Genomic DNA, 26,340 nt, shown 5'->3' on the forward strand with positions numbered 1-26,340 from the left:
CTGTCCAATATCTTCAGGACTCAGGGGGCTAGAGACAAGCAGCAGCTGCTGGATGACTTTGGACAACTGACTAGGCCTCCTGGGCCCCAGCTTCCTCATCTGGAAGCTGGGGTCAACCCTGCTGCCCTCCACCTGCTTCGCACCCTGCTGGCCACTCATTGAGTGTGCCGTCACTCAGGACGCTGGCTGGGTGGGCTCCACCACGGCTCTCGCCCCGTCAGTGCACTCTTCCCATCCCTGTGATCACAAACACAAGTGACCGTGACCGAGTCTTGGCCGGGCTGTGACTGGCAATACCTCCCCGCCAAGGGGTCCCAGGAACCCTGGTTACCATGGAGACAGACGGTCCTAGTTCCAGGGTCACCCTCATGCCTGATGGCGCCCAGGCAGGCACCCTGTGGATGGGGCTGGGACAGCCCAGAGCTCGCCAGGGTCTCAAGGACAGGGCTTCCCGGCCACCTACCTTTCACGTTGAGGGTCTGGAGCTGGGCCAGGTTCCCAGTGGAGTTGGGGAGATGTGTCAGTAGATTTCTTTCCACATTCAACACCTAGGAAAGAGCAGGAAGTGACATGAGAGCCACACACAGACAGCAGTGACTCCATTGCTCCCTCCCCACTGCCCTGGGCCAGGTGCCACCTGGGCACTGCACACAGTGGCCTTTCTTCCCCTCATCAGCCCTGTGAGGAAGGGACAGATTGGGGTTTGAAACCAGGGCCTTTGAAATGGGGTACATTCCCAGCTCTTGTTGTGTTTTACTATGAGACAGGGTCTCACTACTTCACTAAGTGGCCCAGGCTGGGCCCAAACTTGTGAACCTCCCGCCTCAGCCTCCCAGAGGGCTGGGATTACAGGGGTGTGCCACCAGGCCCAATGGAGGAAGGTATAGCTTGTTATGAGCCCATTTGGGAGACGAGGAGGAAGAAGGGGCCAGTGGAGCCAGGGGCCAGGCGGGCAGCGCAGTCAGGCTCTGACTCAGGCTCAGAGGAGCCCCAAGGTCACAGTCCCACTGGGATGTGGCACTACAGAGGGAGTGAGGCCAGCAGGAAGCCACACTGAGCAGCCATTAAAACTGATATAGGTCCGGGATTTAGCTCAGTGGCAACACCCCTGCCTCGAAAGCGAGAGGTTCTGAGTTCGATCCCCAGTACCAAAAAAAAAAATATTGATATATTCTCATTGGCACCGTGCCTGCCTCACAAGTGCAAGGTCCTGAGTCCTGAGTTGATATAAAGGGAAGCTAAGTGGCCATTAAACATAATGCCAGGCAAATTTTTTTTTTTTTTTTTTTTTTTTAGTACTGGAGATCAAACTCGGGTCCTTGAGCTTGTGCAGCAGGCGGTGAAACCACTGAGCTAAATCCTCGGCCATGCCAGGTAAATATTTGATGAACTAAAGATTGCTACCATTTATTGTCAGATATCCACAAGTCACAAAACAGCAAAGGTAGCAATGCTAGGAACATACACATACGTTTACAGCATCCCCCGAGACCCTAAACCAAAGTGTGTATCTGGCTTAAAGTGGGGACAGTCACTACTGTTCTGCTTTCTATGTGACCTTGGCCAAGGGACAGCCATCTCTCTGACCTTGGTTTTCCTTAAAATGTGATAGCATCTCTGGGTGTGGTGCCCACCTGTAATCCCAGCAGTCAGGAGTGAGGCAGAACTGCTGCAAGTTCAAGGCCACCCTGGGCTACATAGTGAGTTCAAGGCCTGCTTTGATTATAAATCGAGACCCTGTTTCACCCCCTCCCCAATTAATAACTATAGACCGCAATTAGCACTCTTAGGAAATAAGCAAGGTGGAGACAGAGACAGATAGGGGGATCCACTGAGGGAAGACAGAGAGGATCTGGAGGGACAGCTGGGCTCAGAGGTGAAGGATGCGTCCCACACAGCCCCAGAAAGCCACCCCAGCAGAAGGGAGGGCTGCCAGGAGAGGCCTGGCTGGGGCAGGGACAGAGGACAGAGGGTTTTAGGAGATGACCACAGATCCATCACATGAGGTCTTTTTTTTTTTTTTTCTTTTCCTTTCTGGAGCTAGGACAGAACCCAGGGCCTGGTACCTGCAAAGCTGATGCTCCAGCCACATGCCAATGTATGGGGCCCTTCTGGGTCCTAGTGGCTTTTTTTGGTTTTTTTTTTTTGAGACAGGGTCTTGCTATGTAGTTCAGGCTAGCCTTGAACTTCCTATGTATCCCAGGCTGGCCTTGAACTTGCAGTGATCCTCCTGCCTCAGCCTCCCCAGAGCTGAGATTACAAGTGTGCGCCACCATGCCCGGCTTTTCTGGGTCCTAGTGAGGGAAGAAGCTTTTCGATCTAAGGGCTACAGAAGACTCCTTTCCTGTAGAACAGGGGCAATACTAACACCAGCTTCACAGGATGACTGGAAGGTACCTGCAGGTTGTGCCAGGCCAGGCTTAGCTCAAGGCTGGCACAAAGTGGGCACTTTGCCAATGCAGAGCTGCTGCCAGCCAGTTCGGGGGCCCATCTTTTCTTTTGGTACCGGAGAGCCAACTCAGGACCTTGCGCTTATGAGGCAGGCAGGGCACCACTGAGCTAAATCCCCAGCCCCCCAGCATTTTTAAGATGCAGAGTCACGGGGTGCCTTTTACTGTGAAGCTTCCGAGGCTGCTGCTGAAGTCCCCAAAAAGCACAAGTCAACAATGTGGGGGTGCCACCCCCACTGCAGTGGGAGGGCAGAGCACAAACAGACACCTGCCGGGAGAGGGCGCTCCTGTCCTGTTGCCTCACCTGCAGGGCGGTCAGCTGCCCCAAGCTGTCAGGGAGGGCTGTCAGCTGATTGTCGTGCAGATCCAGGACCTGCAGAAGGAAGACACTTGTCAACCACCCACTGAGCAGCAGGGGGTGACAGGGGCCGCTTCATGCCAGCCTCGTGCCCACCCCTTCCTCTCCCTCTAAATGCTTGGCATTCCCACCTCATTTTCTTTTCCAGACTATTACACCATTTCTTTCTTTTATTTATCAAATATTTATTTTTCACTGTTAAACAAAAATGTTACAAAACTGTCCGTATGCTAAAAAGAAAAATAAGCCAAGTGTGGTGGTGCACAGCTGTAATCCCAGTACTCAAGAGGCTGAGGCAGGAAGATCTCTGTGAGTTGGAGGCCAGCCTGAGCTACAGAGTGAGTTCAAGGTCAGCCTGAACTACATAGTGAGATCCTGTCTCAAAAGAAAAAAGCAAAAGAAAAAAGAAAAAAGAAAAACATCCTATAGCTTCAGTATATATTTGCATTGGAAAAAACCCACAAAATATTTGATAAAATATTGACAGTGATTCTCCAGAGTATGAAATATACGCCCCCTTCTTTTCTCTTTCCTTTTTGCTCCTCTGGGACACAAACCCAGGGCCCTGCTCAGGTCAGGCAAGTGCTCTATAACTGAATAACACCCCCTGCCTCCCTTCTCCCTTCTTTGCTTAACTATATTTTTAAAAAATGTTTTTCAGGCTGGGCATGGTGGCTCACCCCTGTAATCTCAGCACTTGGGAGGCTGAGGCAGGAGGATCACTGTGAGTTTCAGGCCAGCCTGGGCTACACAGTGAGTTCAGGGCCATCCTGAGCTACATAGTGAGACCCTGTCTCAAAAAGCAAAACAAAAAAAAATTTTTTTTTTCAGTACTGGGATTGAACCCAGTACCTCTGTACTGAGCTGCATCCCCAGCTCTTTTTCACTTTTCATTTTTGGACAGGATCTTCCTAAGTTGTCCAAGCTGGGCTTGAACTTGTGACCCTCCTGCCTCAGCCTCCTTGAGGGTGGGATTATAGGTCTAGCCATTTTCTAGTATTTATTTATTTATTTTTTGGTACTGGGGATGGAACTCAGGACCTTGTGCTTTCGAGGCAGGTGTGGTGCCACTGAGCTAAAATCCCCGGCCCTTAATATTTTTTAAACAACAAAAATGAGCACAAAAGGCATGGGATATATATATATATATACACATATATATACATATATATGTGTATATATATATTTATATATATACACACACACACAAACACATATATACAGACACACATATATATACATGCTAAATATATACATATACACACAAACACAGAACATATACATAAAATTTAATATATATATGTAATTTTTTTTAAAGACAGGGTCTTGCTATGTATCCTCCTGCCTCAGCTTCCTGAGTTCTGGGATTACAGCCCTGTGCCACCATGGCTGGCTTAAAAAATGGATTTTAAATGTTCTCTTTTCTTTCAATGTGAAAATACTGCATGGGCTGGGGATGTTGCTCAGGGCTAAAGTGCATGCTTACCATGGGTGAGGCCCTGGGTATCATTCCCAGTGCCAAACAAATAAAGCCCATTGAACCAAAACCATAAAGAGCAAGCCCTGCAGCCAGAGCTCCCCATGGAGAGCCTAACTAGGCCATGAGTCTTTACTCATGTCCCCACTCACAGGCCCCACTGGTGCAGAACAACCCTGGAGTGACATCTTGCACACAATGTGACTGTGCCCAGCCTGTCCTGAGGGGCCCAGCTCAAGTCAGAGTCCTCCCAGGTCGCACATTTGGTCAGGGACCCTCCTGCCCTTGCTTAGGACCACTCTTTCCCTGCTGTGGGCTGCCTTAGCAGCCATGAGTTTAGGATTTTCTTTCCACCCGTCGTGGAAACCACCAAGTGGGCACATGCGCAGCACGCAGAGGCACTCAGTACGCCATGCTGATCAAATCCCAGCCTGATGCTTCCATTCCAGCCCACCTGGCACAGGCCAAGGAGATCCGAAGGGAGGGGGGCCCGGCTGCCACCTGAGAGACCACACAGAGTCCTCGCCACCTGGAGGGAGCCCAGTACCTTGATGGTTGCCAGGCTCAGGAGGCTGCAGGATTTGGGCAGCAGGGAGGTGAGCTGGTTTGTATGCACAATCAACACCTGGGCGGCAAAGATGGAGGCAAAGTTAGACTGCGGAAGAGGGCAGGCAGGGAAGGCCAGAGACGAGGCAGCAGCCTTGCAGTGCCCGGGGCATCATCTCTCATCTCTACTGGCCAGACATGCAACCGGGGGCCGCTGGGGAAAGTCATGAAACTTCTGAATGTAGAATCAGATGACCTTAAGATCTGGAATTTCAAAGATTAAAGGGATCCTAGAGGTCTAATTTTACCTTTCATCCTAAGAAAAGATCAGCCTTTTTTTATTTTAAAGATAGGATCTCGCTATATAGTTCAGGCTGGCCTTGAACTCACTCTGTAGCCCAGACTGGCCTCCAACTTGCAGTGGTCCTCCTGCCTCGCCTCCTGAGTGTTGGGATTACAGGTGTGTACAACTACACTTGGCCAGGTGTCCTGATCTTAACCTTCCTCAGCCTCAGTGTCATCTTGAAAAATAGAGAATAATGAAATATCTGCCTCTGAGTGCTGTGAAGATGATTAAACAAGCTAATGGACAAAGTGTCCTTAGCCCAGGGCTAGGATATGATCCAGTGACCAACCTATGTGGTCCATTGCTATCCTGTTAGGTACTGATTGCTGCTTTAATACTTCTGGGATGAGGAGCTCACTACACTGTTGCTATGGAATCCTTCTCACCTGTCTGCATCTAGAGGCTTCACTAAGTGTACACAAACCCACAGCACCCAAAGATGCAAGGGCTACACTGCTCTTCTGGAAATGTCCTTCATTCCCCTTCTCATCTCCAGAGCCATCACAGTGAAATGAGCGCAGTTTCTATTACCACTCCTGCTGGGGTAAATAAGCGTTTGCTATGGGGTCCGCATCATATCCCTCTGTCTCCATCACTCGTTAGAGTTAAAGACGTTGCCCAACTCCGGAAGCCAGTGAAGGGCAGACCCAAGAGGGACCCCGGGCTCTCCCTGCCCCAGGCTGCTCTCCGACTTGTCCAGGCCAGGTGTGGGCTGACAGGGTGACAGCCAGAGAGAGGGGAGGAGGCTGAGGTGGGAAGAGAGCTCCTGCCGTCCCCATGTGTTTTCATTCCTTTTTTTTTGGAACCAGGGATTGAACTCAGGACCTTGTGCTTGCAAGGCAGGAGCGGTGCCACTGAACTAAATCCCCAGGCCCATGTGTTTTAGATGTGCAACTCTCTGCATGTGGAGACTCGGCTCACCTTCTTCTGGAGAACTTTGCATGTTGCAAAAGCCCCAAATGGAATCTAGGAGAAGAGAGAGAAGAATCAGTAGCTCATCTCCTGCTGGTCTTTACTTTGTTCTGTGCATGGCACCCATGTGAGAGAGCTGGGCAGGGGGAGGAGGGCCGAGCACCGACCGATGGGGAGAGCACTCAGTCCAGAAGGGGTGCGGAGTGGAGCAGGGCATGTGCTCCTGCAGGGGATGCAGAATCCTCCCTCTTCCGGCACCCCAGGAATCTCGGGGTACATTTTCTATTTTTTTTTTTTTTTTGGTACTGGGGGTCGAACTCTGGACTTTGCACTTGTGAGGCAGGTGGCGGAACCACTGAGCTAAATCCCAGCCCTCTGGGTACGTTTTCTAATGAGCCTCTTGGAGCTTATGTTGAGGCCAAAAGATCATCTCAATTCCTTTAGACAAGAAAGGATTCTGAGGAAACATCTCTTGACAAGTACTTCTGGCTTTTTTAAAGCCCCAGTCCACATGCATCATTCCTGGGGACATTCGATCTAGGAAAACAGGAAAGATCAATTTCACAGCCCATACAAAGCCCTTAGTTTACCTCTGTGAGCTCACATTTAGAGATATCAAGAATGTCATCTGCTCCTGCTTCTTTTGCCTAAGGAAAAAAAGAATGGGTCTATTTATATTTATTGCATAGTTCTGGGGACAGAACCAGGGCCCTGAGCAAGCTAGGCAAGAAATCTACCATTGAGCTACACTCCTAGCCCTGAGAACTTTTTTTTAATTGTTCAAACAAAACATCATGGAGTGGACAAACCAGGCAAAGAAACACTGAATTAAGGAGTGACGAGGGACCACAGGCACTGCGTGGTTTCCCTAGTCCATCCTGTGGCTGACCCCTGCTTTCCTGGAGCCTGAGGTCTGGCAAGGGGGAGAACCCAGCCAGTAAGGATGAGTACACTCAGCTAGGAGGCGACTGGCACTTGGCAAAGGGAAGGGAAGACAGGTGGAAGTGAGCACGCGGCAGTGTGGAGCTCTATTACACGGGGCAGAGGGGGAGCTGGGAAAGGGCCGGGGAAACCCACTTCCCCTCACCAGACACATCTGGTACTCCAGGCGTTTCCGAGCCTCTTCACTGGGTTTCCGCTTCCGGAAGAAAAGAGGCATCCTTCCTTTTTTCCAGAGTGATTTTCAGGACTCTGTGGCACAGGAGAGAAGTTAGCACCTGGGGATTTGTGACAGGCCTGACACCCAGGACAGGAAGCACAGTAACACTGGGCCTGCAGCTGGTCTTCTGGACAGTGAGCCCCGTGCAGGTTATGCCTGGCCCATCAGCGTCCCAGGCTCCACACAGCATGCTCGCTACTCTGTTCTGTGTTGATGCAACAATACACAGTAGGACAGGGTGGAAGGAGCACAAAGGCAGGCCAGGTGCCCTGGGCTTGGGCCCACATTGACCCACTGGGAGACCCTGGCATTACCCTTTCCTGTTCTGGGTCCCAATTCTCCTCCACCTCAGGGACATTTCCTCAGCTGCTTTCCAAGGATGCTTCCTAACTCTCAGCTTCTTGGTCACTTTGAGCCCCTGCAACACTGTCACAGCAGCACCAGCCAGCCATGACTTGGGAAGCTCAATTACATCATACCCAAAGAGATCTATGAGTTAACTGAAAATTAAAAAGCAATCCTCGGGCATTTACCATCCTCATGGTTATTATTCCATTTGCTTCTCACCACAGCCGTGTTTCGAGTTGAGAAACTGACACCATTAAGCTCAGTGATCTGGTTATACAGCTTGAATTGCAGCAAAATCACCCTGGAACCCTCGTCTTTCAAGTCCTGATCCTGTGCAGTTTGCCCAACTCCTTGGTACTCAAATAACTTAGCACACACTAAGTACACCGTCTTGAAATCAGAAGCCAGGTGCCCACTGCCTGCCCAGGACCTACTGGTATCTGCAATGATGTGTCCTCGATAAATGACAATAATGAGATAAAAAACTACCATCTAGCATGGTTTAAGTCCAAGATGTGCCACCCATCAATTGTCACTTCTGTTCCCCTCTGAGCCTGTTTCCTCAACTGGAAAGTGTAACATTAGGTTCTGTGAGAATCCAATGGTTTCACGAATGTGAAGCCCACAACACAATCCTGGCCCATATGAATGCTCAATAAATGGAAGCTACAAAGCACTGCACAAGTGACAAACGCTGATTCAGGGACTAACTACCACAGAAACTAGGGAGAAGAGAGAAGTGGTTGAAGACACACACAGGTCCTTAGGAGGATGCGTAGAGCTCACAGGGGCATAGGCTATCTGGAGAGGCTGCCAGGCCTGCAGAGCCTGCTCAGGGCATGCAGGTCACCCACCTGCCTGCAGGGGTGTGGAATAGCTTCCCTGACCACTCCTTGATGACAGTGCTTAAAACGACCGGCCCTCCTTCACCCCCTTCCTGATGTTCAGCCCTCCCACCTCTTCCCCAGTGACTGTGGCGCTCCCATCCCTCCCAATCAGCTCTTTGCAATTTGCCTTCCGATGTCCATCCCTCATTCATTCCCTTCCCTGATGTGCAGCCCAGATGGGGAGAATCACACCCATCCTTCCCTGGCCGAGCTGGGCAGTGGTGGACCTGGCTATATGGACGGTGAGGTCCTGGACGTTTGGACCTTCGGGTGGACCCAAAGGCAGGCTGGTCACTCAGAGGGCTTGGTCATGGGCGCAGGATCGCTGACTCCCGGCACCGGGCCAGCGGGGCTGAAGTCTCGTCCCCAGACGCAGGAGCTGGGACCGAAACTCACAATCTCAAAAAGTCATGCAAACCAGGACCACGAAGTCTGAGACTCTGGGTACCGAGGAATCGCAGAATTAAGAGTTGGACTGGATTTAGACCCGAGTAGATTACTTGGATAACTAAAATTCACACATCACCAAGAGGTTAGAAGGGGACTGTAGTTGCCAAACACTGACGTCTTGGAGTGGGGTTGCGGTCCCCTCAAGGGATGGGCGGGGCTATGGGATTGGGTGCCTGGGACCCCGAAGTGACTCTCTAGATAAGGGAACATAGGGATCAGCAGGGTCCAGGATCTCAGAAGCTCCCTTTTCTCTGATGCTCCCTGAGCTAAACGTCCTGAACGCCCTTTCCGAACCCCTAGCCCCAGCTCACCGCGGTACCTGACTTCCAAGCGGCTAGTTTCAGGCAACTGCCCACAAGAAACATGGCGATAAGGGCGTCGCCCAGAGGGTGGGCGGAGCCGGTAGTTCTCGCGAGAGTGGTGCTTTCCTGACTATATCCGGCGTGGTCGAGAGACGTCCGGTCTTTCGGCTTTCGGGTAGGAGGAGGCTACGGTGTAACTTTCTTCGGTCGTCCCGAATCCGGGTTCATCCGACACCAGCCGCCTCCACCATGCCGCCCAAGTTCGACCCCAACGAGGTCAAAGTCGGTGCGTTCCCTAGTTGCAGCCTGGGCTGCGGATGGAGCTTCCCTCCTTCCTGCGGCCCCCGCCTCGTGTCTTTCCCGTAACGTACCGGGCTCAAGGGCCGCGCTTCCTAGAAGCCTTCCGGCGCTGTGTGGCCGGACAGGGCTTTCTCCTTTTCCGGGCCTCAGCTGCCCCACGTGTAAATGGGGAGGGAGGACCGCACGCCTTAGGGTAAGGCTCGTACCTGCAGGCTTGCGCCTCCCGGCCTTGGCTTGGTGCTGCTTGAAGCGTTGGCTGGTTCGGGCAGGGGACTGCGGCCCCGATCCCCACCGCAGAGGCACTAACCTTTTCTTTATCCCAGTGTATCTGAGGTGCACCGGTGGCGAAGTCGGCGCTACGTCTGCCCTGGCCCCAAAGATCGGCCCACTGGGTCTGGTAAGTAATCCCGCCGAGGATCATTACTTTCCCTGCGTGAATGCAGAGTTCAGCTCTGGTTTGTGCAAACACGACCGTGTCCGAATATTAGGCCTCGAGCCATTGACCTGGCACTAGGCACCATACAACGGTCACGCGTGAAAAGCGAGACTCGGGCTGGGGATTTAGCTCAGTGGTGCCGCCGCCTGCCTCGCAAGCGCAAGGTCTCAGGTTCGATCCCCGGTACCAAAAAAATTTTTTAAAAACGGGACTCAGAACTTGACGTTGTAACTTATTAAACTGCTGCTTTTGGCTTTAGTGCTACTGAGGGATGTGAGGGCTCTGGAGTAAGGAGGGGCTTGGGCTTAGTGACAGTGGGCCTACCGCTGCTGGGCTTCTTCACTGGTTGGGGAGATGAGCCCGGCACCTTTGGGTAAAGTGGGGTGGGGGTTCTGGCAGCCATAGCAGCTTGTGTTTCCAAAGCCCAACCTGGTGGGTGCTTGTGTCCACCTCTACCTGATCCTCATGGGTCACCAGCCTCGCATGCCTGCTTCCCCATTTTAAACTGCATGGCCCTAATGCCCATGGATTTCACTTCTTAGACAGTGGTCCCGTTCCCAGTTTGTTTTCCCTTTGCCAGTCATTGTCTTGGTCTGCTCCTTTGGCCCTTAGTTCGGCTGTCATCAAGGAGGGACGCTGTTTTTAGGCTCACTAGAGTAGGAAATACTCAGATCTCTGTTCTACGTGCAAACTTGGATTGGTCTGATGGGGGAACCTGGTATCATTAAAAGCCCCCTTGATGAACCTAGGGTAGCTGGGGTTGAAAACTTACTGCAAAGGTCCTTAGGAGGAAGAGACTTGGGACACACTGTGGCCCTGACCCTGCTGTTTACAGTGCTGGACAAGACCTAACCCTCCAGCTTCATTTTCCTGTTTACTAAGGTGGTACTGGTGCCTCAGTTAACTAGGTACCTGTAGGTGCTCCAGTGGCTCTTTGGGCACAGTGGTTACATGCCTTTATTTCTACAGTCTCCGAAAAAGGTGGGTGATGATATCGCCAAGGCAACTGGTGACTGGAAGGGTCTGAGGATTACGGTGAAGCTGACAATTCAGAACAGACAGGCCCAGGTATGTGCTGCTTGGGCTCAGTTTGAGGACCTTGGATGGAAGGGTCTCGCTGCCCGAGGGGAAGTGGTGGGAAGGCTTTGTGCAGAGCAGGGACCTGGGTCAAATGAAGGCATAGGTTCAGATACCAACCCCTTACATGTGTGTGGGCACTTAACATCACCAGGGGTGGGATGAGTTCAGGATCGTGTACAGAAAGCTGAGTGTCTGTCCCCTGGTCCCTGAGGTCTTGCTCCAGTGCCGGCCTTGCTTGACCTTCCGTGGCAGTGCTGTTCACCTGAGGTGGGGTGGACTTACATCATCAAAATCTCTTCTGCAGATTGAGGTGGTGCCTTCTGCCTCTGCCCTGATCATCAAAGCCCTCAAGGAGCCACCAAGAGACAGAAAGAAGCAGAAAAACAGTGAGTTGGCTTTTCCCTGGGTTGCTTTCAGAGTGGTTTGTGACAGTGTTGTACACTATTTCACTTTGATGAAACTTGGGGTGGGTGTAAAAGTGCCATGTGCCATTCCCCAGTCCTGTGGGGCAGGTCCTGTTCAGTGCCTGCAAGGGTGAAACAGGCAGAGAGAAGCACCTGAGAATGAATGGTGGTGACTTGCAATCAGGAGGCCACTTAGGTCTGGCCAATACACTGGGTGCTTAACCATGGTTGTTTTGTTTTTGTTTTTTGCTACTGGGGATCAAACTTGGGACCTTTCGGTTGTGAGGCAGGTGCTAGAACCACTGAGCTAAATCCCCAGCCCATAACCACGGTAATTTTAAGATAGTGGTTTAAAAAAACAGGTTCTGGGCCAGGGATTTAGCTCAGTGGTTTCACCGCCTGCCTTGCCAAGCGCAAGGACCTGACTTTGATCCCCGGTACCAAAAAAACAAAAAACAGGTTCCTTCCATGTAGATTGGTGGCATCCTGATGGAAGTCTTGGTTTCCCTTAGCCACCCGCCACTGCACCTGACCAGTTCTCTGTTGGCTGGTGCAATCCAGTGGTGAGCTGATAGTGACCCCAGCTAAGGAAACAGGGTTGCTCTCCATGTGGGCGACTCTGTGCCGAAAGCATGGGAACAGCCCAGAAGTAGGTGGAACACCATGCTTTGTGGTCTCCTGGCCTCGGATTGTGACAAAATCTTTACTGTTTTTTTTCCATTCTACAGTTAAACACAGTGGAAATATCACTTTTGATGAGATTGTCAACATTGCCCGACAGATGCGGCATCGGTCATTAGCCAGAGAACTTTCTGGTAAGAGCAGGCGATGTTTGACCGCCTTCACTGATGTGTGGGGTGTTTTCTGTTAGTGGGCAGCATTCTTTTCCCTTGGTGGGCCCTTAATAAGGCCCAAGTTTTCTGAGTTTGAAAGGAGGACCTGGGATAGTCTTACATTTGGATTATGGATGGTGGGGGGTGTTGGTCCAGTCTTGTCTGCTATGAAACTCAGAAATTTCCCAATCCACCTGAGGATTGTGGGGAGTCTAGGAAGAGCCCCACTGGTGTACCTCTAATTGTAGGAACCATTAAAGAGATCCTGGGGACCGCCCAGTCTGTGGGCTGCAATGTGGATGGCCGGCACCCTCATGATATCATAGATGACATCAACACTGGTACTGTGGAGTGCCCAGCTGTAAGTGACTGGAGGCTTCTGCTTGCTTATGTGAGAGGGTTCAAGGCCCAAGGGGGCAACTAATGCATTCATGGAGATGACCAAGGGTGGGTGGGTGCAGACTTGGTCTTTTACTAATGGGATTTTTTTTCTTCCACAGAGCTGAGTAAGAAGCCTAAGAAAGAAAATATTCAAATAAAAAGGTGATCTGACAACCAGTGGTCTGCTTTGAGAGAACTGGCTCCTTGTAGGGTGGTTAGTGGGGCCATGGTGGCAGGACCAGTAACATCCTGGTGGGTGACATTCTTCTCTGCGTGGGCTGAACTTGGGAAGGAAATCTTGAATATTCTTAGCCAGAAAGAAAACCTAGGAAAAGCAGCCCTCCAATTTGGCAGCCCAGGACACAAAGTGAATATAGCCAGGGCTCGGAAACACCAAGAACCTGACCAATGCCAGTGTCCTGTGAGAGTCATTTGATGTGACAACTGTAGCCCCCTCTGCAGTGGCTCACTTCCTAGTGCTGAGCTTCACCTTAAATGTTCTGTTCCTTCAACCCTGTTCATCACCCTCCTTTTAAGACACGTGGCACCGGGGCAGACTGGAACAGCTGGAAGTGCTTTCAGCAAGGGCTTTTGGGTTCCAGAAAGGACTCAGCTCTCATTTTGCCAGTGGTCCTTTCTAATCATCCTAAGGACTGACTTGGGTGGTTGAAGGAAATAAGCACTCATGCCCTAGAAGGTACATACATGTAAGGAGTCATCCAGAAACAAGCTAGGGCCACCCAAGCCATGCACTGCAAGTGCAACTTTAGAGAAAGCCTGTGACAAACAGGAGGCACAAGGCATTCAGTGTCACTAAGTACGTGAGACAGGTCCATGGGAGAAGGCAGACCAGAAATCTGGACCCAAGGGATGTTGTGGCCTTTTGATCTCCATTTTTGCTTCTTTCTATTTCAGCCTGCATAAAAAAGGCATGCCTCCTGATGTGGGGGCCGCTTGTAACCCACCCTTTTATGGTTAGCCAAGGGATCTCTTGTCACCTGTACCCTTCATTTCTGGACTGATCAGGTTCCCTAGATCTTGCTGCTGCCTATGACAGTTAAAACAGGTGCTTCTGCCTGAGACTGGCTACAGGCTTCTGTATGCTATCGTGCACATTGATTCGGGATCCCTGCCTGCATTAAGCGTTGGTGCCTCTGGGCCTGTTGCTTGTCCTGGGTCCCCAGCTACTCTCCAGCGTGCGGTCTGGTGGTGGATGAAGGCCGAGCTGCACCGGAAGGCTGCCTGCACTCCGTGCACTCACAGGGCTTCACATTGCTGTGGATCTGCTGATGCTGAGGGAAGATCTCTGGTTAAACGCCTTCCCACACTCGCTGCACTCAGGGCTTCTCTCCTATGCGGATGATGTGATGCCAGATGAGCGCTGAGCTCTCGCCGAAGACCTTCCCACACTCAGACCTTCCCACAGTCGTCACACTGATACGGCTTCTCCCTGGTGTGTGTCTTCTGGTGGATGGTGAGACTGGTGCTCTGGCTGAAGGCCTTGCTGCAATGGCTGCACGCATAGGGCTCCCCGGTGCGTGTGCACCAGTGTTGGGAGGTTCTGTGTTCTGGCTGAAGGCCCGCCCGCAATCACAGGGCTTCTCCTGGGTGTGGCTCTTCTGATGCTGAGAAAGGGAGGAGCAGTAGCGCTACACATGAACGGCTTCGTTCTGCGCCATGTAACGACTGCAGAGTTCTGGGAGTGCTCGGAGCGTGTCTCACACAGGCCAGGCCCTGCTCCTGGAGGGGCCCTCTGTTCAGAAAGGGCTGGCCTCAAACTGGTCCCCTGCTACAGCTCCCCGGGGAGCACCTCACAAAAGGGTGTGCCCCGCTGGCCAGGCAGGGCCAGTCTTCCAGGCTGGAAAAGTCAGAAAAGCAGCTGTGCTGGGTTCCCTTGGGAACAGGTACACGAGAGGCTTAGGAGTCTGGCCAGGCCCTGACAGGGACAGATGCGGTGACTCCTCCCATCCAGGACGCAGCTGTGTCAGAGGGCTTTTCAGAGACTTGGGTCGTGCTGCCACAGCCCCTTTTCTCCTCCTGAACTCAAGGGGAAGAAGTAGAGACTGCCCCTCCTGCCCCAGGAAGAAGGTTCCTGACACTCCTACTCCTCTGCTCTTGCCAGCTCTTGGGCTGTCTTGGATCTTCTGAGTCTCACAATTCTTGCTGGTGGTTTGAAGCAATCTACTTACTAGATTTAAATAACTTACAAAGCTGCTCACTAGCTGGGTACAGTGGCTCAAGTTTGGAATCCCAGCACTTAGGGAGGCTGAGATAGGAAGATTCCAAGTTCAAGTCCTGCCTGGGCAACTTAGACCCTGGCTTCCTGCTGGGGCTGGGGATATAGCTCAGTGGTAGAGTGCTCCTGGGTTTGAACCCCAGTACCACTAAAAAAGACCAAAAATCAAAACAACCAAACAAAAAAACAACAGATGACCGATGCCAAATAAGATGAAATTTTTTCATCACCAAATCCGGCAGATTTCAAAGGTGGTTATCTGGAGAGGGTTGGTGAGCATGCTGCATGAGAGGCTTGCTCATGCACTGCAGTGCTTGTGCAGATGGGCAAAGGTGGCACCTGAGATCCTCAGCAGGGACTCTAAGCAGGCAATGTGCCAGGCCGCGAGGATGACCTGGTCATTCCACACCTGCCGCACACCTCGGGGTGGGGCTAAGGAGCAGTGAGTGAGCCTTGGTTCACTCCCAGCCTCGTGCTACTTGCCAGCTTTGAGTCTCTCAACTATAGAGTTAACTCAGCTTGATTTCCCCATCAGTAAAATGTGTATAATAGTACCTACCTGGCAGGGTTGTTAGAATAATCTGTCACAGTACTGTGTGTGTTAGAAGGGCTCTGGCTCTAAAGCTTACTGGCTTATTGCTTGTTTACCTGGACAGGTGCTGCTTACATCATCTCCCTCTGACATCCAGGTGCCTTGCCTTTGTTCCGACTGAAAGCTCATGCCAGGCCGGGACACTGGAAGTCCTAGTCAAGAGGAAAAAACAAGATTTTGAGACTGGACGCAGCGTAGTCAGCCAGAACTCAGGAGGACACAGGCCAGTTAGGTCACCCACTGCACTCAGCCAGTACTTGTTGAGCACACACTTGGTGCAGGGCTAAGAGATACAGCAGGAAGACAGGTTTGCCAAGGTCTCAGTGAAGCATTTCCGGAAGGAGCTTCTGTGTGCCTAAAACTGTAGTGATAAAACACTGTCTCTTATCTAAACATGTCCACCATCCTGGTAGACTTTAAATAGTACATGTATGAGCCGGGGATTTAGCTCAGTGATTCCACCGCCTGTCTTGCAAGCTCAAGGTCCTGAGTTCGATCTCTGGTACCAAAAAAAAAAAAACCAGTATATGTATGAGAGTAATTAGGCAAAACTTAATAGGTCCCTGGAAGTTAAAAGGGGCAATATAGAAAAATACTTAGAAGTACATTCATACTATGAATAACCAGGAGCCAGGTTATCACAGAAATGCAAAAGCCAAATTTCAGAGCATGTAAGATACAATGCCTTGGCAGAGATGGACTAAGTGCAAGGAGAACAGGAGGGGAGGAAGGACAATCAGGGAGACCACAGGGGCCACAACTAGCTGGCTCTGAAGGAGAAGGTTCCTCAGAGAGGGCATGAGTGGGTCAAAGTGACTTCATAAATGAGGCTTTAATCCTTTAGCCACAGGGAGCCCAGTGGAAGTCACATGCACCCTGAGGTGGAGGGAGGAGTGGAGGCTAGGAACTTCAGCAGAGTCCTGCTCAGAGAGAGCAGCGAGATCCATAGCCAGAAATGGACACAGTTTAAGGGGACATCAGAGGGGGAATCAAAGATGCATCCTGTTGGAAATAGGTATTTGGTATGATTGAACAATGCAGTGTATGTATGTTTATTTACTTTTGGCAGTACTGGGAATTGAACCCAGAGCCTCATGCAGGTGAATGTTTAAATTAAAAACTATTACAGTAAGACACATTGTCATTAATCTCCTTCAAAATGTTCCCCCTTGCTTTGAACATACCTCATGATTCTTGCCACTTTCTGGTTTTTTGGTTCTGTTTTGTTTATTGAGACAAGGTCTTACCATGTAGCCCAGGCTAGCCTCAAACTCAAAGTGATCTTCTTGTCTCAGCCTTCCAAGGGCTGGGATTACAAGCGTGTACCACCATGTCCGGTTTTCTTGCCACTTTCTAAAAACAGTTCTGGAAGTCCTCTTTCATGAGTGTCTTATGCTGTCCTGAACTGATTCAAAATGTTTACTTTTCATAGTCATTTTACTTTGGGGAAGAGCCAGAAGTCACACAGTGAATAAAGTGGACAAAGACTTGGTAATGTTTTTCTGAACCTGCCTTTCCATTAGATGGCACTCGGTAGCAGCTGTCACCATAGTTTCATAAACATACTGTGAAGGGAGACTTCCAGAACTGCTTCAGAAAGTGGCAAGAAACCGGGCACAGTGGTGCACACCTGTAATCCTAGCCCTTGAGAGGCTGAGGCAGGAGGATCACAGTGAATTTGAGGCCAGCCTGGGCTACTTGGTGAGACTTTGTCTCAAAAAACCAAAACCAAAACCAAAAATCAGAAAGAGGCAAGAATGATGGGATATACCGGGCGTGGTAGTGCGTGCCTGTAATGCCAACACTCGGGAGGCAGAGGCAGACGAATCGCCATGAATTTGAGGCCAGCCTAGGGTACATAGTGGATTTAAGGCCAGCCTGGACTACATATTGAGACCCTGTCTCAAAAAACAAAAAAATTAAATTAAAATAATGATGGGATAAGTGTGCTCAAAGCAAGGGCAAGTATTGTAGTGGGGGGGATAAACTGTGGAAAATACAAGGAGAAATATAAACTATTACAGCTTTGAGAGATATTAAAAGAACTTGGTCACTAATAGAGTTAATCCAAAATGAATAACAGCAACAACAAAAAGCTAGAGTGGAATAATTTAATTTGGAAGGCTGAACAGATAGTGCACACATCTGCCAAAGTGATAGACAAAAAATATCAAAATGATAATTTTGGAAAATCTAAGAAAATAGAGTCCACACCCAAAAACTTTCATGTAAATGCGAAAGAAAAATACCCCAAGATTTCAACTCAAGAGATTAAAAATGTAAATTTAAAAATAACTCTGAGGGGTGGAGATGTACCTCAGCAGCAATGTGCCTGCCTGGCAAGCGCAAGGTCCTAAGTTTGAACCCCAGTACCGAGGGAAAAAAAACCCTCTAAGGAAAGCAGAAGCCAAAAACTAGTAAGGAAAATATATTAGGCTGGGCATGGCAGTGCATGCCTGTAATTCCAGCACTTGGGAGGCTGAGACAGGAGGTCTGCTGCAATTTTAAGGCCAGGCTGGGCTACGTAATGAGTTCAAGGCCAGCCTGAAGGACATAGTGAGACCCTGTCACAAAAAAGCAAAACAAACCCAAAAAATAATTATTAAGAATGGATGAGGAAATCCAAGAGCTAATGTTTTAAAAAATGAAAATACACCCAGCATTACCTAATCAACTTAATAAAAGGGAGAATAGAGCTCCCACTCTTGACAGGACTACACAGAAAAATGTACCAGATGCTGCCGCCTGCCTTGCAAGCACGAAGTCCTGAGTTTGATCCCTGGTACCAAAAAAAGAAAAATGTACCAGAAATAATTTGGGCCGGGTGTGGTGGCACATGCCTGTAATCCCAGCACTCAGGAGGCTGAGGCAGGAGGATCACTGCAAGGAGGCCAGCCTGGGCTACACAGTGAGACCCTGTCTTAAAAACAAATAGGGCCAGGAATTTAGCTCAGTGGTTCCCCCGCCTGCCTTGCAAGTGCAAGGTCCAAGTTCGACCCTCGTACCAAAACAAAACAAAACAAACCCGACCAACCAAACAGACAAAAATGATTTGGTAGAATCATTTGAAATGGGACAATGTTCATCAAATTCTGCTACATGGAAATAGAAAGGTCATAAAGTAGGAAAAAGTTGGGCCAGAGATTTAGCTCAGTGGTTTCGCTGCCTGTTGCACAAGCGCAAGTAGCCAAGTTCGATCCCTGGTATCAAAAAAAAAAAAAAGGAAAAAGCCCACCTTGGGAAAATATAGTAAAGGGAAAATATGAACGGTTTCAAATCAAAATGTTCAGTGCTATTTGTTTTTGTTTTTTTGTTTCTTCAGTGCTATTTCTGTGAGATTAAGAGTACTTTTAAATTTTTTGTTTTCTATATTTTCCAGGTTTTCTATAATGAACATAAATTATTTTTGTAATCAGGTGGAGAGAAGCCCAAACCAGCCCTAGCATTACTAGCACTACTGACCTGGGGCCGGGCCGAGGGGACAGCAGCAGCCATTCCTCTTCCTGCGCGTTCCTCTGCCTGACGGGCTGAGTCTGGAGATGCCAGTGCTGGAGGGAACACAAGCCAGGGGCATGAGAGTGGGCACAGTTCTCACCATGAAGAAGGGTTGAAAGGTCACACAGACGGTTCGGGCCACTTGGGCAGCTTTGCAGACCGGCAGGGAGGTCAATGTCCCTGTCCCTCCTACCTTACACATAGGGCACATTAGTGTGAGAAACGCTCAAGTCCCAAGGTCTACCACTCCTCGCATGGAAGTCTGCAGCTTATAAATATTACCTAATTATTAGAGCTTTAGAGAAAATGGCTTTGTACCTTTAAGACATTTGCTTATCAACAGAAGAGGTAATGAATGACCAGTGAGATTCATCTCAGGAACACAAAGCTGGCTCAATGTGTAAAAACAGCACTATATTGATAGAGCAAAGGAAAAAAACCCAGCTTAATCATCTTGCTGCACACAGAAAAAGCCACTTAAAAAAAAAAAAAATCAAGCCCCTTTTTATGACCAAAACCAAAAACTCAACAAAGAAGTAAACTTCCTTAACTTGATGATGAACTGAACCATAACCTCATACGTAATGGTCAAGACCCCTAAGGTCAAGAAGACAAGGATGTCTGCTCTTAGCACTTCTATTCAATATTCTACTAAACGTTCTAGCCAGGGGGCAATTAAGAAAAAGAAAAGGCAGAAGACTGAAAAGGAAGAAGCAATCCTATTAACAGATAACACAAATTTGTATACAAAAAACCTTAGGTAATCCATGAAAACTACTATTACAGCTAATAAGCAAGGTTAGCAAGACTGCAGGATACAAGATGACTACACAAGGATCAGCTATATTTCTATACACCATCAAGGAACAGCCCCCAAATGAAAGAAAACAATTCCACTTACAATAGCACCAGAAGGAGCTAAATAGCCAGGCATGGTGATAAATGTCTGTAACTCCAGCTACTGGGGTGGCTGAGGCAGGGCTGTTAATTTGAGGTTACCTTGGGCAATTTAGCAAAACTGCCTCAAAATAAAAAGAGCTGGGGATGTAGCTCTGTGACAGAGCATTTGCCAAGCATATATGAGGCCCTGGGTTCAACCCCCAATACCACACACACAAAAATTAATATCTAGGCATAAATTTAACAAGTGAGGCCTAAGATAAACTAAAAAATAACATTCTTGAAATTATGGAAGGCTTAAAACAGTAGAAAGACATCCCATGTTCATGGACTGGAAGACAGTATTGTTAAGACAGCAATAATCCCCAATTACTCTATGGAGTTAATGTAATTCCTCTCAAAATCCCAGCTGGCATTTTTTTTTTTTGTTACTGGGGATCGAACTTGGGATCTTGCGCTTCCAAGGCAGGCAGTGGAACCACTGAACTGCATCCCTGGCCCAGCTGGCATTTTTGTAGAAATCAGAAAGCTGATCCTGACATTCAAATGGAAGTTCAAGGGACAAGCTACAGCCAAAATAATGTCAAAAAAGAACAAAGCTGGAGAATTCACATTTCACAATATCAAAGCTTTCTACAAAACAGTAATAGAAACACCATGGTAGTGGCATAAGGACAGATACTTGGATCATTGGAATGGCAAGTTATAAAACAAACATATACTGGGCTTGCTTCGGCAGCATATATACTAAAATTGGAACGGTACAGAGAAGATTAGCACGGCCCCTGTGCAAGGATGACACGCAAATTCGTGAAGCGTTCCATATTTTTAATGGGGCAAAAAACAAACAAACATGTACTTATGGGCAGTTTTTGGTTTTTTTTTTGGTACTGGGGATTGAACTCAGGACCATTGTGCTTGCAAGGCAGGCACTGGAACCACTGAGCTAAATCTCTGGCCCTGGGTAATTTATTTTTAACAAAAGTGTCAAGAAATTAAGTGAGGGAAAAAATAGTTGTTGTTTTTTTTAATGAGGCAACTGGAGATCCACGGGCTGAAGAATGAAGTTGGACCCCTACCTCACACTACATACAAAAATCACTCCAAATATATTAAAGACCTAAAGGACTAACACTCTCAGAAGAAAACAGGAATCTTTGTGACCTCAGATTAGGCAATGACTGCTCAGGTATGACACCAAAAGCATAAGCAATAAAAGAAAAAACATGAGCTGGACTTCATCCAAATTAAAAATTGCTTCAAAGGATACTATCACAAAAATGAAAAGAAAAACTTCAAAATGAGAGAATATTTACAAGTCATAAATATTTATTTACACGGACCTAATATCCATACTATATAAATAATTCTTACAACATAAAAGACAACTAACTCAATTTAAAGGTGGGCAATAAGCCAAGCGTGGTGGTGAATGCCTGTAATCCCAGTACTCAGAAGGCTGAGAGAGGAGAATCACATCGAGTAAAAGGTCAGTCTGAGCTACAGTGAGTTCAAGGACAGCCTGAACTACAAAGCAAGACCGTCTCAAAAAACCAAAAAAAAAGGAAGTACTGATACACTGATACATGGAATAACACAGATGAATGAACCTTGAAAACATTATGCTAAATGATAGTAGCCAGACACAAAAGGTCACACGGTGTATGAGTCCATTTACATTAAATGTCCTAAGTGATGCATAGAGACAAAAAGATTGGTGGTTGCCAAGGACTTCTGGGAACGGGGTAATGGGGAGTGACTGCTAGTGAGTATGAGGCTTCTCTTCCAGGTGAAAATAGTGGTGATAGTTACAAAATTTTGTGAAAATACTACAACTCACTGAATCGTACCTTTAAAGGGGTGAAACAAATACTGTGGTATGTGACATGCATCTGAATAAAAGAAGCCAAAAGATCTAGACACTGGTTTTAGCACTGACCTGTTACTGAGTTGTTCTTAACTCCACTGTACCTTATTTTCTTTATAGCATGGGGAGGATGATTCATCCAACCTATTTTCCCAGGTTTCTGGGGAAGACAGCGAGATATGCTGGATGTGAAATCCCACTCTTCACTTTCCAAGTGCGAGACCAAATACAGGGGTCCTTGATTTAGAGGCCGATAGCACATGCCTCGGTGGTCAAAGATTTCACACACGTTTGTTCTGTACCATAATCAAAGTGTTTTCAAAAACGTTATTTTATTTGATTACACATTTTCCAGGTAAACAAAATAGTTATTTTGTCCTTTCTTCAATGGAGAAACACAGGTTAAGAGACTTGGCTGGTACCCCAGAGCTTTAACAAACATTCCTGGCTGCTTCAAGAACTGGAAGGAGAAGCGATGGAGGAGTCCCTGGGCACGCCCCATCTTTCTTCCTAGGAACCCCCTTCTCCTTACAGTCTATCAGACATCGGGTAAGAGGTGGATACTCAGAGATCATCCAGGCCTGAAGTCCTCAAACATTTTGAGCCCAGAATTATTTTAAAAGGGACTGTCCCCAACCATTAGTGGACAAGATAGCCCGAGTTCTGGTCCGGGCCACGCAGAAGCATTAGTGGTCTAAGTGGAGCAAAAAGCGGGATCTTCTGCAACCGCTCCCTCCGCCACTTCTCACCTTCCTCCAGCATATGAATCCCACTTCGTGTCACCGCCTCCCAGCAGTTCCCTGGGCTTCAGCGTCGCTGCACAGCACCCCAGCCCTAACTTGCAGGGCTGCTCTGACAGCTCCCCAGCTGGACTCTTCTTCCTCGCAGCCTAGTCCCCCAGGGGTCAGATCTGAGCCCGCGGTGCTAGGCCCTAGAGCAGGGGCCAAGCCTGCCCAGCAATACTCCGTCTCCCTAGCCACAGCCACCACCCCTTCGACAAGGCCTCAAGCATGACCTGGGTGAAAAAGCCACTGCCGAGTTCCGAGAAGACGACAGACCACCTGCCAAAAAAGCCCCAGCTCAGAAGTGTACCCAAAGCCGCCAAACGCCGCCAAACACGTGGTCGCGCCAAGTGGACGCGTTTGAACGCGTCATTTCCGGTCATGCGCATAAGCACCACCATCACCCACTGGACTCCATTTCCCAGAAGTCTCTATAGTTTGTCTCAGGCTAAAGCTCTTTCTCCTCCAGTTGTCAGGTTTATGTTGTTGTTTTGTTTTTTGGTACCGGGGATCCAACTCGAGACCTTGCCCTTGGGAGGCAGGCGCCGGAACCTTTCTTTCTTTTTTTTTTTGGTACAGGGGATCAAACTCGAGTGCTTGCACTTGCGCAGCAGGCTGCGAAACCACTGGGCTAAATCCCTGGCCCCAGTTGTCAGGTTTATAACCTGCTCTGCCTCCTGGACCATACTTCCTAGAGAGGTTTCCGCTTGTTCGCGCTCCTAAAATCTATTCTATTTTATTTTTTTGGTACCGGGGATCGAACTCGGGACCTTGTGCTTGCGAGGCAGGCGACAGAACCACTGAGCTAAATCCTCGCCCCTAAAATCTATTCTTATTCTTTTTTTTTTTTTTGCACATCTTTCAATCGCAAGGAATCCAGACTAGGGGGCCTCAGAGCGGGAAGTGACGTGGTCGCCAAGGATCCTGGGAACGCTGGTGTGGCGCTTGCGCAAACCTATGCTGCCGCTGAGAGCAGGTCTTTTCCTTTTTTGATCGTGCTCAGGAACCGGGTGGATAACTTTTGTCCTCATTGTCCTTCAGCTCAGCAATCAACCCTAGCCACCTTCGTTCACGGTCCTTTTGCGGCATGAAGAGTAAAGGAAATGGCCATTCGTTTGAACAAGGCAGCCAAATACAAAATCAGCAGGGGGAACGGCTTCTGTAATTTCAGGGGAAGAAGCACATTTACTAGTATTTGATCAGCCCTGTTTCAGGAGGAGATTACTTTTTTTTTTTTTTGAGGCAAGGTCTCACTATGTAGTTCAGGCTGGCCTTGAATTTGTGGCTGTCCTGCCTCAGCCTCCTGAGTGTTGGGATTACAGGCCAGCGCCACCACGCCTGGCCAGGAGGCAGTTCCTTAATATTCTATCCCTTAGAGACTTTCCTGCTGCAGGCAGGGGTTGGATGTTTTCAGTGAGTTTTCCTGAGCACTCAACGAAATTCATGAAAGCCTTTGGGTACCTCTCGCCTCCTGGTCTGTTTGGGTCTGCCCTTTTGCCATCAAGGGTTGTCTCTGAGCCTTCTCTTGGAAATTCTTCACTTGTCAAGCAATTTTCTTTTTCTTTTTTCTTTTTTGGTACCAGGGATCGAACTTGAGTCCTTACACTTTGGAGGCAGGAGGCGGAACCACTGAGCTAAATACCCGGCCCAGTCAAGCAATTTTCTGATGACTAGGTCCAGTTTAGAGATGTTAGAGGGGAATGGGTTACCTGGGAGACAGAAGCAAGGTTGGGGACCTTAAAACTTCTTTTCATTTTTTTACTATCCTTGTCCCTTCCAATAACAGCTGGTGGCATTTTAGCAAGTATAATTTTCTTAACTTTGTGGGTCTTCTGTGAATCTTACTGGGACTTGCTCTCAGACAAACTACACACACACATTTTCTTGAGATGAGCCCTAATTTGGGTTTCTTCAGTTTTGTGCTTAGAATTTGAGAGGTCAGAAGCTTGAAATCGGTCTCACTGAGCTAATTCAAGTTCTGAGTATTGCCGTGTTCTGTCAAAAGGCTCTGGAGAACCTGTTTTGCCTTTCCCAACTTAAACAGACTGCCAGCATTTCTTTGCGCATGGACCCTTCCTTCTGCTTTCAAAGCCAACAGCCTCAAGGAGCAGCCTGCTGCTGCCACCTGTCTGTTTCTCTTGTCACCCCTCACCCTTTGGAAGTACTTAGTGTTAGGTATCTCAGAGCCCCCACAGAGCAAGCCCCCTCCTCTCCTTTCCCTTTACCCCACTCTGGCCGCAAGGAACAGGGAATTTACGCATAGCTAAGGTATGACCTCCCTTTGTTAGTGACTTCCTGCCTAGTTAAGGTCTTTCTGCCCCACCGGTTTCTTAGATATTCCAGTGAGATAGGGCTTCCCGAAAGCAGTTACTCCATCCCCCCACCCTACCCCCGACCGAAACCTACTGTTAGACACCCCAGCCCCAATCACCCACCCCCACAATGCCCTAGTGCTCTCCCACCTGCAAGATCCCTATATAAGCTTCCAGCTCAGCCCATACAGTTGCTGGTCTCCATTCTGTGAGTCAGCCCAGCAGGCTGCAGACTGCTGCCCCAATAACGCTTGCTTGAACGTCTGTGTGTGTGCCCCACTTCTTTGGCGACCTTTCACTTAGGATTGAGCCTAGGGCCTTTGCACTGAGCAACATCCCTGGCCCTTTAAAAAAACTTTTTTTGGGGCCGGGGATTTAGCTCGGTAGTGCTGCCACCTGCCTTCCAAGCACAAGGTTCTGAGTTCGATCCTCGGTTCCTACCCCCAAAAAACCAAAACTTTTGGGGGGGACAGGGTCTTGCTGCATTGCTAAGTTATCCAGGCTGGGGTCAAATTTGGGTTCCTCCCGCCTCATCCTTCCAGAGGATTACAGGCTTCTGCCACCCGACCTGGCTACCTTTTTCCACTTTTAAGGACTTGCATCGCTATATTGGGCCCCTTAAATAATTGAGAAGAATCTATTTTAAGACCAGCCAATTAGCAACCCTAATTGCACTTTGCCACATAACCTATTTATAGATTTCAGGGTTAGGACATGGACATCTTTGGGGAGTGGCATTATTTTGCCAATGCCCAGAGTTCAATCACTGGCTGACATTGCCTGTTACCTGCCCAGTCTACTGTGGGTGGAGACATCTCAGCAGTGTGCCAACCCAGCCAATCCAGAGGGAGCCACCAAGGATACTGGGAGGAGGAGTGTCAAGTTGTGCAGAAACTGTACATTGAGCTCAGCACGTCACACCTCTGTGAATGTTGTCCCCTCCCCTTGGGCACCTCTCTTGCCTCCTGGTCTGTCTGGCTCTGCCCTTCTGCCATCAAGGCTTGGCTCAGAGCCATCTCTGGAAGCCTCTGCAGATGCCCTGGGCACAGTGACTCCTTCTTTGCCAACCAGAGATTTCTTGTCTCACTGTTCAGCAACTGACCTCCCCTTGTCCCATCTCCCAGATTTGGTCCCTGAACACCAAGGAGGGTCTTGGTCAGTTCATTTACTGTCAGGGGAGGCACCTTCTCAGGGAGAGCTTGTGGATAGCAGATGTTTCCATCTTGGGCCTTTGGCATACTGAGGGAATTGCTATGTCCCATAGTCTCTTGGGGGCCCATATGCAGGCCTGGGCCGGAGTGGCTCAGCCTCAGCAGAGATGTCGGACCAATCCCGGCTGTGGTGGCACACACCTGTAATCCCAGCACTTGGCGGCTGAGGCCTGAGGGTCAGTGCAAGTTTGAGGCCAACCTGAGCTACATAGTGAGACCCTGTCTTAAAAAAAAAAAAAAGTCAGACCAGATCCTGCTCTGTCCCTTCCCTAACCA

The 26,340-nt window shown here is 49.0% G+C and overlaps 2 protein-coding genes and 2 non-coding genes across 12 annotated transcripts in view; 3 read left to right on the forward strand and 1 right to left on the reverse strand.

The window, feature by feature from the left end:
- Lrsam1 (leucine rich repeat and sterile alpha motif containing 1) overlaps window positions 1-22,894 on the reverse strand; it is a 46,938-nt gene extending 24,044 nt beyond the window's left edge. For 2 of the 8 annotated variants that reach the window (XM_087183183.1, XM_087183177.1), the window contains exons 1-9: window positions 22,509-22,894; window positions 18,960-19,045; window positions 15,554-15,649; window positions 7,177-7,280; window positions 6,680-6,736; window positions 6,099-6,143; window positions 4,833-4,910; window positions 2,755-2,823; window positions 464-548 (exon numbers count right to left, since the gene is read on the reverse strand). In XM_087183183.1, the coding sequence (XP_087039309.1) occupies window positions 464-548; window positions 2,755-2,823; window positions 4,833-4,910; window positions 6,099-6,143; window positions 6,680-6,736; window positions 7,177-7,248 (406 nt within the window). In that variant the 5' untranslated portion in view covers window positions 7,249-7,280; window positions 15,554-15,649; window positions 18,960-19,045; window positions 22,509-22,894. Of the gene's footprint in view, window positions 1-463; window positions 549-2,754; window positions 2,824-4,832; window positions 4,911-6,098; window positions 6,144-6,679; window positions 6,737-7,176; window positions 7,281-7,781; window positions 7,939-8,710; window positions 8,863-9,244; window positions 9,443-15,553; window positions 15,650-18,959; window positions 19,046-21,831 lie in introns of those variants that run through there. The other 6 variants (XM_087183184.1, XM_087183179.1, XM_087183178.1 and 3 more) reach the window with 5 other exon arrangements.
- On the forward strand, window positions 9,353-12,843 carry Rpl12 (ribosomal protein L12). 2 transcript variants are annotated; one of them, XM_021262015.2, is made up of 7 exons: window positions 9,353-9,521; window positions 9,859-9,932; window positions 10,941-11,039; window positions 11,263-11,437; window positions 12,184-12,270; window positions 12,537-12,649; window positions 12,789-12,843. In XM_021262015.2, exons 1-7 carry the CDS (start codon window positions 9,485-9,487, stop codon window positions 12,792-12,794), a joined length of 591 nt encoding a protein of 196 aa, XP_021117674.1. In that variant the 5' UTR covers window positions 9,353-9,484; the 3' UTR covers window positions 12,795-12,843. The 2 variants fall into 2 exon arrangements, with proteins under 2 accessions (XP_021117674.1, XP_004849381.1); XM_004849324.4 differs by having other exon boundaries at window positions 9,354-9,521; window positions 11,356-11,437.
- Window positions 11,971-12,099, forward strand: LOC147826073 (small nucleolar RNA SNORA65). The gene has a single exon (XR_015439899.1). It is a non-coding gene; the product is annotated as a small nucleolar RNA SNORA65 (small nucleolar RNA).
- LOC147826074 (U6 spliceosomal RNA) lies at window positions 20,620-20,722 on the forward strand. Its single transcript, XR_015439887.1, has one exon. It is a non-coding gene; the product is annotated as a U6 spliceosomal RNA (small nuclear RNA).
- Window positions 22,895-26,340: the final 3,446 nt, after the last annotated feature.

Source organism: Heterocephalus glaber, unplaced genomic scaffold (genome assembly GCF_053883595.1).
Source record: "Heterocephalus glaber isolate CG9 unplaced genomic scaffold, H.glaber_assembly_v1.0 deba00001479, whole genome shotgun sequence".
NCBI lineage: Eukaryota > Metazoa > Chordata > Mammalia > Rodentia > Bathyergidae > Heterocephalus > Heterocephalus glaber.